Source organism: Bos javanicus, chromosome X (genome assembly GCF_032452875.1).
Source record: "Bos javanicus breed banteng chromosome X, ARS-OSU_banteng_1.0, whole genome shotgun sequence".
Lineage (NCBI taxonomy): Eukaryota > Metazoa > Chordata > Mammalia > Artiodactyla > Bovidae > Bos > Bos javanicus.
Window position 1 is genome coordinate 107470248 of NC_083897.1, and position 14402 is coordinate 107484649.

Below are 14402 nucleotides of genomic sequence, written 5' to 3' on the forward strand. Positions count from 1 at the left end.
TTCAGGCTATAGTAGTATTTAAACAATTAGCAGTTGACATGTAAGATAATGCAAATCGAAATGTTAATTTACTCTGACTTCTTAAAAATACATTCTCTGCCTGTTGAACATCATCAAGTAGAACTTGTAAAAGTTTGAATTCCCCCTTCTTGTGATTTCACCTTGTGTGTGCGTGTGTTAGTCGCTCAGTCATGTCTGACTCTTTGGGACCCCTTGGACTGCAGCTCGCCAGGCTCCTCTATCCATGGAATTCTCCAGGCAAGAGTACTGGAGTAGGTTGCCATTCCCTTCTCCAGGGGATCTTCCCAACCCAGGGATTGAACCTGGGTCTGCAGCATTTCAGGAAGATTCTTTACCATCTGAGCCACCAGGGAAGTCTGTTTTAAGGACAAGTGCTCTAATTTGGGTTATAGTTCACATTCTCATTATTTTCATGCCTGGCCTTAAATAAATCACTTATGCTGTCTGATGCTCAGTTTCCTGATCTGTAAAATGAGAGCATTGGGTAATTCCTTTAAGCCTCCACAGCATTTACTTTTATGTAGCCTAGAGCAGTGTTAATTGTCTACCTTGTGTCATATTTCACATATGGTGACATAATCCTCTCAACAGACTGTCAACTCTGAGAATAACATGATTCTCTTGCCTTTGCATGCCCAAGCCCAGCAGCTGAAATGATGCCTTGGGGAAGGCTGGTACTCATTAAAGATTTGTTGCCTTGAATTGAATCAACTAGATGATACCTAGGAGAAGACAATGGCACCCCACTCCAGTACTCTTGCCTGGTGAATCCCATGGACAGAGGAGCCTGGGAGGCTGCAGTCCATGGGGTCGCTAGGAGTCCGACATGACTTCACTTTCACTTTCACTTTTCACTTTCATGCATTGGAGAAGAAAATGGCAACCCACTCCAGTGTTCTTGCCTGGAGGATCCCAGGGACAGGGGAGCCTGGTGGGCTGCCGTCTAGTCAGACAGGACTGAAGCGACTTAGCAGCAGCAGCAGCAGCAGATGATACCTAAGGCACTTTTCTCTAGTATCCGATGATACTATCTTTAAAGCAGGAAGGACTCACTATGGCTGAATGATTTCTAGTTGGGTAACTGCTATGTTGCCAAGTCAACAGGCAGAGTTTGGAAGCGTGGGGAAGAAGTTGCTGTAGCTGATAAATTACCCTACAAGACACTAGCAAGGCCAGCTGATTGCTGATTTAGCCATACACAGGTAAGTACTCACACAGTCTTTAAAACTCAGCAGGCATATCACTGGGAACTCTGCTCAGGGTGATGTGGCAACCTGGGTAGGAGGGGAGTTGGGGGAGAATGGGTACATATATATGTGTACACACACACACACATATAGCTGAGTCACTCTGCTGTGCATCTGTAACTATCACAATCACTGTTAATCAGCTATACCCCAATACTGGCTTCCCTGGTGGCTGAGTGGTAAAGAACCCACCTGCTATGCAGAAGATGCAGGAGGCACCAGGTTTGATCCCTGGGTTGGTAAGATCCCCTGGAGGAGGAGGGCATGGCAACCCACTCCAGTATTCTTGTCTGGAGAATCCCATGGACAAAGGAGCCTGATGAGCTACAGTCCATAGGGTTGCAAACAGTCAGACATGACTGAAGCGACTGAACACGCATGCATATCCCAGTACAAAATAAAAAGTTGAACTCGGCAGACAAGAAGGGGCAAGATGAAGGGAAAGAAGATAAATACAGAAGGGGTGAAGAAGCCCTTCAAAAACAGGGAGCACCTAGAGCTTTGGGCACTCTCAAAGATGGTGCAGTGGTAAACAACCTGCCTGCCAGTGCAGGAGATACAACAGACAAGGATCCAATCCCTGGGTCAGGAAGATCCCCTGGAGAAGGAAATGGCAACCCACTTTAGTATTCTTGCCTTGGAAATCTCATGGACAGAGGAGCCTGGTGAGCCACAGTCCATGGGGTCACAAAGAGTCGGACACAACTCAGCACAGAGCTTCGGGCATGTCTAATGGTGGGTTGGGTGTCGAACCCCAGGTTGATATTTCCTGATGATGGTGAGAATATTCTGGTTATATTTTCAGATCTCGAACCTCCTAGAATCAAGTGTCCAAGTGTGAAGGAACGCGTTGCAGAACCCAACAAGCTGACAGTCCGAGTGTCTTGGGAGACGCCCGAGGGAAGAGACACAGCAGATGGCATTCTCACTGAGTAAGTGCAGCTTGGCAGCTGGAATGAGGTTGCCCATTTATGTGAGAAGTTCACTACCAAGAATAAGGAAGTGTGTATCTGCAGGTCAGTGTATGCTTTTGGACTCGGTACAGCACTCTTTCAGCCACACCTCATTCATTTCTTTATTTTTCTTCACTGTCTGGCATACTACATTCTTCACTTATGTATCTGTTTACTGCCTGTCTCAACTACAGTAGGTTTGAAGCCATATCCTTAATGCCCAGAACCATGCCTAGCACATAGTTGCTACTTGGTAACTGTTTGTTGAAGGAAAGAAAGGAAGTCAGAAGGAGTGGTGGGGAGAAGGGAGGAAAAGGGACAGGAGGAGGAAGAGGAAGTCAAGTGGTTAATTCACAGAAAGACTCACTGCCATTGTGTGCTGGGCCCCCTATCCAGGCCTTCCTAAGCCACCGCCTCCCTGGGAACCTATGTCTCCCAGGTGGAGCTCAGTGTCGCCCCCTTGTGCTCTGGGAGTATGTTTTAGGGCAGAACTCCAAAATCTCTTTTTTTTTGGCACCTGTTTCTTTCACAACTTTTGATTTTTAATTTTTTAATATATGACCATTAAACACTTAAACCACTTGTAAATAAAAAAGTCCTTCTTCCCCACCCCAACCCTCTTCTCTAGGACCAACTGCACAAATAGTTTGAAATACATCCCCAAAATCTTTAAAAATGGGTGGTTCCCTTCAGTGAAGTTCAGCCACATGTTGTTCTAATCTAGCAGCTGCGCCTGTGCCCCTGTGGCTATGGATGGGCCCTCATGTTCCCTGGGGGCCACTACTTTATGTCAGCATATTCACATCCATGCCTTAGAGTACATGGTCCTATTAGGCCTCCCCGCCGAGTTTCCATCTGTGGACAAAGAACACCTCTGACTTACCCCTGGTGAGCCATACAGCAGGGCAAGGCTTTCTAGAATTCTGTCAACCCAGGCTGGGCAAGAGGAAATGTTTCTAAGCCAATATTAGCCATAACAGGACATTTTCTTCTAGGAAGAGGCTCAGTCTTTTACCCCTAGGACATTTTGTTCTGACAGCCTGATAATTTTTCCCACCATCTAGCTTAGATCATATTTGTTATGTTTCCGCTTGTAATTCCTCAAAGATAAAGTGTGAGTATTAAGAAATTATTTATTTTCTGTCGCATATATATGTCACCCCTTAAGGAGAAACTTTAGGCGATGAGGATTAAAAATATAAGTCACAGTTGCTATAACCATGTCATGCATCATGTGTGTGTGCTCAGTCATGTCCAACTCTTTGTGACCCCATGGACTGTAGCCTGCCAGGCTCTTCTGGCCATGAGATTCTCCAGGGAGAATATTGGAGTAGGTTGCCATTTCTTCCTCCAGGGGATCTTCCTGACCCAGGGATCAAACCCAGGTCTCCTACATTGGCAGGCAGGTGGGTTGTTTACCACTGAGCCACCTGGAAAGCCCTTGATATCGTCAGGGATTGGCTTTTAACAATTGTTGAATCTTTTGGAACCCAGCACGATGCCTGGCCCTTCTCCTAGCCCATAACAGATTCTTAGATTCTCACAACTGCGATTGCTATTGAAATCTGGTATAATATACACACAATATCAGGTCATCAGATGACTTTAGTTATCTAGCAAGGATATTCACCTTGGCATTTTTGTGGGTAATCTGTGTGTTACAGTTAGAAATGTGACATTTTGAAAGAGCATCTTAGTAACCCCAACCCTCTGTTCAGAGCAGCTGTTGGCTTCCTAAATTCTACAGCCCAGGGCCATCAGAGCTGTGGAGCAGAATGAGTTCAGAGAAGGCTGTCTTTTCCCCTTTTGCAGCTCTTGCTTGGCCTCCTTGCTTCTCTGGCATTTCTCTTCTTTTCCTCATGTCTTTTGCAAGCTTCTGTTCTGTAGTCCCCTTCTGGGGTGGGGGGAAGGTTCTAGTGTCAGGTGCTGAGACAGGTGCTTCCTGTGAGCTCCATATTTATGCCCTATGACTGTTATTTGCATGTCACACATGAAAGAGAGTCTCCAAGAGGTGAGCGGCCACTCATGTTTGAAGTCTGATTCCTCTCAGGTTTATCTGCTTTTAAATTGTGCTTCCTGATGAGGACCTTAAAGCACCTAAGGCCCAAAGTGACATGTCTGTAATGCTGGGATGTCTGACACTCTTGTAACACCCCTCACTGCATACTTGTAAACAACTGCCTTGTCCACCTGTGTGGAAGGTTCTCTTCAATGGTGACAGTGAGAATTTCACATGCACATTGTCAGTCAATATTCTTTTCATTCCTCAGACGTGTAGAGAGAACGGAAATTATCTATTGAAAAACAATTGATCATATTGTACCTACTGATATTCTTATCAGACAACTGAGAAGAAAGATGTGGGAGTCATCCTTGCTCTGTGACCTTGGGTGGGTTCCTTGATCTTTTGGTGGCTCAGTTTTCTCATCTGTGAAATGGGTAAAATAATGCCTACATCATAGGGTTGTTGAGAGGATTAAATAAACTACTGTATATGTGTGTGTGTGTGTATACACATATATATATATATAATGTCTAGAATCACGCCAGACATGTATAAGGTTTATATACTGGGCTTCCCTGGTAGCTCAGAAGGTAAAGAATCTGCCTGCAATGAGGGAGACTTGGGTTCGATCCTGGGTTGGGAAGATCCCCTGGAGGAGGGAATGGCACCCCACTCCAGTATTCTTGCCTGGATAATCCCCACAGAGAGAGGAGCCTGTAGGGCTACAGTCCATGAGGTCGCAAAGAGTCAGACACGACTGAGTGACTCAGCACACACAGCACAAAGAATAATAATGATAATAATAATAACTAATAATAAAGATAATAATAACTTGAGTTATTATTATGATTACCATGAAATCACAGTGAATTTGCCTTTTCCTCAGGAAAGGTCTCCACTGAGATAGAAAAAGCAAAGGAAGTTCTAGCGCCCCCTGCAGGCCCAAATTGCCAGTGACTGCTGGGACTAACCTCTCAAATGATTTCCCTCAAAGAAAATTCCCTCATCCTCCCAATCTGGCGGCAGTTCGGGTCTTCCTTAGACCAAAGGAAGGAAGACTTGAGCTTTGGGTTCTCAGCGTCTCCCATCCTCTGTTCTACATCCCCAAAAGAAAAACCAGGCTGATTTTCCCAGGAACTGGGGACTTCCATTTTCTGGTCTCAAACTGCACTTCCAAAACAAAGTAAAGCTCAGGAAATTCTCTTCTTTGAGAATTAAAAAACTGGCCTAATGGCAGTCCCTTGGAGTCTCTGTATCTTGAACAGAATGGGTGCTCAACAAACACCCATGATGGTCCTCTTTGATCCTTAGGCCATCACGGCCCGATTGTTGTTAGGGCCTACAGCGATCATCTTTGGTGTTTCTGATTTTTTCCCCCTTTAAGTGTTATTCTAAAAGGCCCACCCCCAGGCTCGCATTTTCCAGAAGGAGACCACAAGATCCAGTACACAGTCTATGACAGAGCCGAGAACAAGGGCACTTGCCAATTTCGAGTTAAAGTAAGAGGTAAGATGACTGCTTCTTGGCTTTTTTTTTTTTTTTGTCCTCTCTTTCTAAGAACAAAGGGAAGCAGAGACTCAAGCTAGAACCTTCTGTGAGTGCCCATTGTCAGAGGAAGACTTGCCAGCTCTGGATTTGCCTCTGATCATGAGGCTAGGGGAAGGGTGCCACCTCACTGCCTAAATTTTACAATTCAAATCCAGATGAGGTTGAGTGCAGGCAGATGATTGAAGGAGTCCAAGACAGCAGTAAGCTCATCTCACATGAGCCCATCGCTGGCTGTCCCAGAACAATAGTATTTAATAGCTTTTCCACTCCTGGGCTTCAGTGACCAGCCAAAGCCTATATAAGTCCTGCTATGAAGGAGGTTAGGAGCCCCTTAGGTAGCCCACCAGCCGACCGTGTTCTTGGTGTTCCAGAACCTTTAGGCAAAAAAGGTTTTTAAGGTTTACTTTGAGCTTCATGGTTTGGGTAGCTAATAACTAGCCATCTTTACTCCTTCCTCTTCTGGGTTCAACCTGCTCATCTAGACCACAGGGAGCTGAATCAGTTTATCTCAGTGGTCTTGTTGGTTTGAACAGTGACCCTCCCAAGGTCCACCCACTGGCAGATAGCCACACCTGCCCCTCCCTACACACCCGCCCAGTGTAGAAGCTGGTGTTTCTGACTCCTCCCCTTCCCTGCTTGCTTTGTGGTGGTGGAGGGGGGGCACTCAGCACTGAGCACCCTCTGGGCTTGTGTCCCACACAGTGAGACGCTGCGGCAAGCTCCATGCCCCAGAGAACGGCTACATGAAGTGCTCCAGTGACGGCGATAATTATGGGGCTGTGTGTGAATTCTCCTGCGTCGGAGGCTACGAGCTCCAGGGGAGCTCTGCCCGAGTATGTCAGTCCAACCTGGCTTGGTCTGGCACTGAGCCCACCTGCACAGGTACGAGGGCAGCTCTCTCTCCAGCCAGCAGCAGACCCTGAAGCCCCTTTGGTTCTGGTTTCCAGGACAGGGAGCCTTTTGTTCTATATACTTAGAAAGGTTCAGGGCCAGCCATATTCATCTGTTGGATGAAAACAGTCCTCCAGTAACTGGGCAGCCCATCTTGCCCACTCTCCTCCTTCACCTCTGCTCATCTGCTGATTTATCTCACATGTCCTCTAAGGAGCAAGCTGGAGGTAGGAGCCCAGGGTTCATTATAAATCAGCAGCATTATGAATTAGCAAAGTCTGCACCCTTGGGACCTCCCTGGCAGTCCAATGGCTAAGACTCTGCACTCCCAATACAGGGGGCCAAGGTTCTAGATCAGGGAACTAGATCCCACATGCCACAATGAGGAGTTGCTTGCCACCACTAAAACCTCGTGCAACCCAAACAAAAAAGCATCTGTAGTTTCAGCCAGGAAATTAAAAGACGCTTACTCCTTGGAAGGAAAGTTATGACCAACCCAGATAGCATATTAAAAAGCAGAGACATTACTTTGCCAACAAAGGTCCGTCTAGTCAAGGCTATGGTTTTTCCAGTGGTCATGTATGGATGTGAGAGTTGGACTGTGAAGAAAGCTGAGCACAGAAGAATTGATGCTTTTGAACTGTGGTGCTGGAGAAGACTCTTGAGAGTCCCTTGGACTGCAAGGAGATCCAACCAGTCCATCATAAAGGAAATCAGTCCTGGGTGTTCATTGGAAGGACTGATGCTCAAGCTGAAACTCTAATACTTTGGCCACCTCATGCGAAGAGTTGACTCATTGGAAAAGACCCTGATGCCAGGAGGGATTGAGGGCAGGAGGAGAAGGGGATGACAGAGGATGAGATGGCTGGATGGCATCACTGACTCGATGGACATGAGTTTGAGTGAACTCCGGGAGTTGGTGATGGACAGGGAGGCCTGGCGTGCTGCAATTCATGGGGTCGCATAGAGTCGGACACGACTGAGTGACTGAACTGAACTGAACCCTTGTTCCTCTCTCCAAAGCCAGTGCGCTACTATGTACAGATGATAGAGCCCCTGCTTTGCAGCACTAGCTGGAAAGTCCCACAGATCTTGGGCCTTCGGGATCTTTGCTCCTAATGTCAAATGAGGAAGCAAATACTCTACCTTCTCCTGGAGCTGTTGAAAGGATGAAATGAGGTCATCTATTGAACAATGGAATTGAGCAAGGCTTGGCATATGGTCCCGGGGTTGGGAAGATCCCCTGGAGAAGGGAATAGCAACCCACTCCAATATTCTAGCCTGGATAACAGCAACAGTAATGAAACTAAACTTTCAATAACTGTCAGCTGTTATTACTGAGGAACAAAAATTGGGCTGGATAGTGATCATAGTGTGACATTTGGACTAGCCAGAAAATTCTGGACATGGCTTCTATTTCTGTACTCCACTTTTTCTCATTTCCTAGTACTTTCTCCGGAGAAGGCAATGGCACCCCATTCCAGTACTCTTGCCTGGAAAACCCCATGGACAGAGGAGCCTGGTAGGCTGCAGTCCATAGGGTCGCTAAGTCGGACATGACTGAGAAATTTCACTTTTCACTTCCATGCATTGGAGAAGGAAATGGCAACCCACTCCAGTGTTCTTGCCTGGAGAATCCCAGGGACGGGGGAGCCTGGTGGGCTGCAGTCCATGGGGTCGCATAGAGTCAGACATGACTGAAGCAACTTAGCAGCAGCGGCGGCAGTACTTTCTCATCTTCATGCTTTCCCTTTAATCTTAGAGAGATAGAGACACAGATACATGCATCAACAGCTAAGTGCCTGAGGCTCTTAGATTTTATTAAAATACAAAGAACATCCCTCTTTACTTCCCTGTCTCATTTCCTAGGGTAGGAGAGTAATGCTCCCCACCTCCAGTGCCCTGCAAACATATTCACTTCGTAATCCCAGAACTTGTGAATGTATTACTTTACGTAGCCAAGGGGCCTTTGAAGTTGTAAATTAAGGATTTTGAGATGGGGGAAAAGCACGTGGATTACCCAGGTGGGCTCAATGGAATCCCAAGCATCCTTAATAAGCGGGAGGTGGGACTGCTCTGAGAGGAGTGAAGTTGGAAGCTGCTATGCTGCTGGCTTTGAAGGTGGAGGAAAAGCTAGGAGCCAAGATTCTGGAAAAAGGCAAGGAAACAGATGTTCCCCCAGGGCATGTGGGTTGAGGGCAGCGGGGGAGGGGGCACAGCCCTGCGAACAGCCCTGACTTGACCCCAGTGAAACCCGTCCCAAACTTCGCACTGCCAGAATTGTAAGAGAATGTGTGTTAAGCCGCTAGGTTTGTGGTGATGAGTTGACCACAAGCAGGAGGAAACTAACACGCATCCCCACTCCCCAACTGAGTGCTCTTTGGGACCACCTCCTGAATAAACTGAAGACTTCTAGTTGAGTCTTTACCTCGGGGTTTACTTCTTACACATATGTTTCTGTGTCTCATCACAGGCTGTATGTATTGAGCCGGAAGCAGTAGAGGGTTTCTGACCTACCTGACTGTTTCTGATTACAGCCATGAATGTCAATGTCGGCGTGAGAACAGCAGCTGCACTTTTGGATCAGTTTTATGAGAAAAGGAGACTGTTCATTGTGTCCACCCCCACAGCCCGAAACCTCCTCTACCGGCTGCAGCTGGGGATGCTCCAGGTGAGTCCTGGCAGCAGGGCCGAGGCAGAAGGGAGGCCTCTGAACAGGAAGGGCCTGGCCATTTCATTAAAAAGCAAAGGCTAGATTCAGTTCTTAATCCATTTCCTGGGAACTTTAGGAACTTGCACTTCAGAACTCCCACCATTCATTTCTGGGTCTGGGCTATAACCTGATTAGCATTGACACCCCAGAGCTAACACAATCGTTTTCCAAATAATGAGGTTTGTTTGTCTTCACTAATAAGCCTAACTGACATGTTGTCCAGGTTCAGCCAAAGAACAAATTGTCTTTGCTGAACCCGGCCAGGGTATGCCTGGGAGGGAGGCCATCTATCTGTAATTTACCCAGAAGGCTGACTCAAGAACTGAGAAGAGTCCAGGGGCCCTGAGGCTCCACATGCCACCGCAGGGAGCTTCCCCAGCTCCCACAGAGCTCCTCAGAGAGGGGTGAGCATCTTTCAGAAAAGCGGTTCTCTGAACCGTGGTCCATGGATTAGCTGTGTCAGCCTGGGAGCTTGTTAGGAATACAAATTCTGAAGCCCCACCCAAGACACACTGGATCAGAAACTACCTGTTAGCAAGACCTCCAGGTGACTCCTAAGAACTTCAGAGTTGGGGGGTGGCTTTTCTAGGAAATGTGCCCTTCTTAGCTGTGTAAGTTTTGTAGCTACAAAATGAGGCAACCAATGTTTTATGGGAGGGGGGAAAAAAGCCAGAAACTGAAAGGATTGAATTAGAACTTGCTTGATTTTTGTCCTGAAGCATGTTGTCAATAAGAGTGGCCAATCTGATTGAAGAGGTGGGATGCTGTGCTGGATCATAGATGTGGTGCTGCATATTTTGGGAGAAATGTTTCACCCAGGTGGTGCTAGTGGTAAAGAATCCGCCTGCCAATGCAGGAGACGCAAGAGATGCAGGTTCAATCCCTGGGTTGGGAAGATCTCCTGGGAAAGGAAATGGCAACCCACTCCAGCATCCTTGCCTGGAGAATCCCATGGACAGAAGAGTCTGGCGCACTGTAGTTCATGGGGTTGCAGAGTCAGACATGACTGAATGCATGCTTGTGCACACACACACATACACACACACGACAGTAAACAGAACCAGATGTTCAGAACAATCTTGGTTTAATTGAAGGCTACAATTTAACTTTCAGCTTTAAGACATTGAATAATAAAACTTTGTTTATTCTCCACATGTACTTGGACTTCCCATGAACTCTGAAGAGCCATATAAAAAGTTTGGGGCTCCCTTGATAGGAACCTAATTTATCTCGTCTTTACCTCCAATCCCTGCCACCTGACCTCCACCTTATGTCCCCTTGTCCCAGCTAGGGGCTTGCTCTTGGGGTAGCACAAGGCCACAACACTCCATCGTGTGGGGAACTGGCCTTGGAGGCTGTATCCCATAACTATACATTTCCCGACCTCTTTTTATTTCCATGGAAAAATAAAAAAGACAAACAACTTGCTTTTTCTCTGTTGGGCAAACTATGGCACTTGTAAGTAAAATTGTATTGACGCGCAGCCAAGGCTTGCTCATTTGTGCATTCTTTATGGCTGCTTTCGCATCACAGTGGCACCATTAAAACAGAGACCAGCCAGCCCCATGGAACCTACAGTCTTTACTCTCTGGCCCTGTACACAAAATGTCTGCTGACCCCTGCCCTAGTCTAGCCTACTCCTTCAAGTACTTGCTAAGTTACTAATCAACTAGTTGGTTAGGATACTTGATATCAAGGTATTGATATGTGACCTCCCCCTTCCAACATATTTACATTGGCATTTTAAGCAGAGCCTTCAAAGAAAGGTTTGATTGGCTTATGTGATTGTTAGAATAATAAGAATGTTTATTTCTACCTTTTTTTACATTCTTCTCCCACTTCTATCACCCCATACAGAGATATTTCCGTGGAACTGTAATAAAAACTTGGTGTTCTCATACTTGAGGAGTTTAAACTTTCTTTCTCCCATTTAGTCATCATTCATCTTCAATTACTTCTTTGTTTCCTTATTGCCACTGCTGCTACTGATAAGACTTCCTGGCATGTGGTTGAGCAGGTCATGGTTCTTGCCAAGGACCAGCTCAGAGGACTGGAACATTTTCTTTTAAAAAAAATGAGGTATGGTGGACATCTAACATACTAGTTTCAGGTGGACAACATAATGACCCAATATTTGCATATATTGCAAAATGACCGTAACAGTAGTCCATTTAACATCCATCACCATACATAGTTACTAAAAATGGTTTTCTTGTGATAAGACCTTTCAGGATCCACTCCCCTAGCTACTCTCAAATCTACAATATAGTTTTATTAACTAGAGTCACCAAGCTGTATATTACATCCCCATAATTTTTTCATTTTATTACTAGAAATTTGTACCTTTTGACACCCTTCACCCATTTTGCCCAGCCCCAGCCCCCACTTTCGAAAACGACAATCTGTTCTCTATATCCATGAGCTCAATTTGTTTTAGTTCTTTGGGTTTTTCTTTTAAGATTGCACATGTAAGAGAGATCATATGATGTTTTCTCTTTGACTTACTTAACATAATGCTCTCAAGGTACATGCATGTTTCAAATGGCAAGAATTCATTCCGTTCTGTGGCAGCAGAGATACACTTCCTCGGTCTGGGTAGTGAACTTCTCACATAAGAGGGGCAGCCTCATTCCAGCTGCCAAGCTGTGCTTACTCAGTGAGAATGCCATCTGCTAAGGACCTACAGATCTTTTTTATTTGTGACTTGCCAACTAAATCAAATCAGAGAGGAGCAGCCTTTCCAAATGATCAGTCAAAAATAAAATGCACCTTTTTAGCCTGGTATTTCCCCTGGTCTCATTTGTTTTGCATTTCAGTGAACATTTATTGGGCCTTCCCTGGTGGCTCAGTGGTAAAGAATCTGCCTGCCAATGCAGGAGACATGGTTTGATCCCATCCCCCAGAGAAAGAAATGGCAACGCACTCCAGTATTCTTGCCTGGAGAATCCTATGGACAGAGGAGTCTGGCGAGCTATAGTCCATGGAAGTCACAAGAGTCAGACAACTTAGTGTCTTAGCCTTAGTGACTAAACAATAACAAATATTGCATTTTATATATATCATTTTCTTCATCCATTCATCCATCAAGGGACATTGAGGTTGTTTCCATAGCTTGACTATTGTAAATAATGCGGCAGAGAACATGGGGGTGCTTATATCTTTTGAAGTTAGTGTTTTGCTTTGGATAAATATGCAGAAGTAGACTTGCTGGATCACATGGTAGTTCTGTTTTTAATTTTTTTGAGGCACTGCTTTACTGTTTGCCCTAGTGGCTGCACCCATTCACATTCCCACCAACAGGACATCAGTTCACTTCAGTCGCTCAGTCGTATTCGACTCGTTGTGACCCCATGGACTGCAGCACGCCAGGCTTCCCTGTCCATCACCAACTCCCGGAGCTTACTCAAACTCATGTCCATTGAGTCGGTGATGCCATCCAACCACCTCATCCTCTGTCGTTCTTTTCTCCTGCCTTCAGGCTTTCCCAGCATCAGGATCTTTTCCAATGAGTCATTTCTTCATATCAGGTGGCTAAAGTATTGGAGTTTCAGCTTCAGCATCAGTCCTTCCAAAGAACACCCAGGACTGATCTCCTTTAGAATGGACTGGTTGGATCTCCTTGCAGTCCAAGGGACTCTCAAGAGTCTTCTCCAACACCACAATTCAAAAGCATCAATTCTTCAGTGCTCAGCTTTCTTTATAGTCCAACTCTCACATCCACACATGACTACTGGAAAAACCAAAGCTTTGACTGCACAGACCTTTGTTGGCAAAGTAATGTCTCTGCTTTTTAATATGATATCTAGGTTGGTCATAACTTTTCTTCCAAGGATCAAGCATCTTTTAATTTCATGGATGCAGTCACTATCTTCGGTAATTTTGGATCCCCCCAAAATAAAGTCATGTATGGATGTGAGAGTTGGACTGTGAAGAAATCTGAGCGCCAAAGAATTGATGCTTTTGAACTGTGGTGTTGGAGACGACTCTTGAGAGTCCCTTGGACTGCAAGGAGATCCAACCAGTCCATCCTCAAGGCAATCAATCCTGGGTATTCATTGGAAGGACCAATGTTGAAGCTGAAACTCCAGTACTTTGGCCACCTGATGTGAAGAGCTGACTCATTGGGAAAGACCCTGATGCTGGGAGGGATTGGGGGCAGGAGGAGAAGGAGACAACAGAGGATGAGATGGCTGGATGGCATCACTGACTCGATGGGCGTGAGTCTGAGTGAACTCCGGGAGTTGGTGATGGACAGGGAGGCCTGGCGTGCTGTGATTCATGGGGTGGCAAAGAGTCGGACATGACTGAGCGACTGAACTGAAAATAGTCTGTCACTGTTTCCATTGTTTCCCCGTCTATTTTCCATGAAGTGATGGGACCAGATGCCATGATCTTATTTTTCTGAACGTTGAGTTGTAAGCCAACTTTTTCACTCTCTCCTTTCAGTTTCATCAAGAGGCTCTTTAGTTCTTCGCTTTCTGCCATAAGGGTGGTGTCATCTGCGTATCTGAGGTTATTGATATTTCTCCCCACAGTTTTGATTCCAGCTCGCACTTCATCCAGCCCAGTGTTTCTCATGATGTACTCTGCATATGTTAAATAAGCAGGGTGACAATATACAGCCTTGATGTACACCTTTCCCGATTTGGAACTTGTCTGTTGTTCCATGTCCAGTTCTAACTGTTTCTTCCTGACCTGCATACAGATTTCTCAGGAGGCAGGTCAGGTGGTCTGGTATTCTCATCTCTTGAAGAATTTTCCACAGTTTGTTGTGATCCACACAGTCAAAGGATTTGGCATAGTCAGTAAAACAGAAGTAGATGTTTTTCTGGGAACTCTCTTGCTTTTTCGATGATCAAACGGATGTTGGCAATTTGATCACTGGTTCCTCTGCCTTTTCTAAATCCAGCTTGAACATCTGGAAGTTCACCTACTGTTGAAGCCTGGCTTGGAGAATTTTGAGCATTACTTTGCTAGTGTGTGAGATGAGTGCAGTTGTGCGGTAGTTTGAGAATTTTCTTGGG

The 14402-nt window shown here is 45.8% G+C and overlaps 1 protein-coding gene across 2 annotated transcripts in view; it reads left to right on the top strand.

Annotated features, from left to right (window-relative positions):
• The window catches only part of SRPX (sushi repeat containing protein X-linked), a 150356-nt gene that overhangs the window by 83604 nt on the left and 52350 nt on the right, over positions 1 to 14402 (top strand). For both annotated transcript variants that reach the window (XM_061410446.1, XM_061410447.1), the window contains 4 exons: positions 2074 to 2200; positions 5611 to 5732; positions 6477 to 6656; positions 9203 to 9336. In XM_061410446.1, the coding sequence (XP_061266430.1) occupies positions 2074 to 2200; positions 5611 to 5732; positions 6477 to 6656; positions 9203 to 9336 (563 nt within the window). The remainder of the gene's footprint in view (positions 1 to 2073; positions 2201 to 5610; positions 5733 to 6476; positions 6657 to 9202; positions 9337 to 14402) is intronic.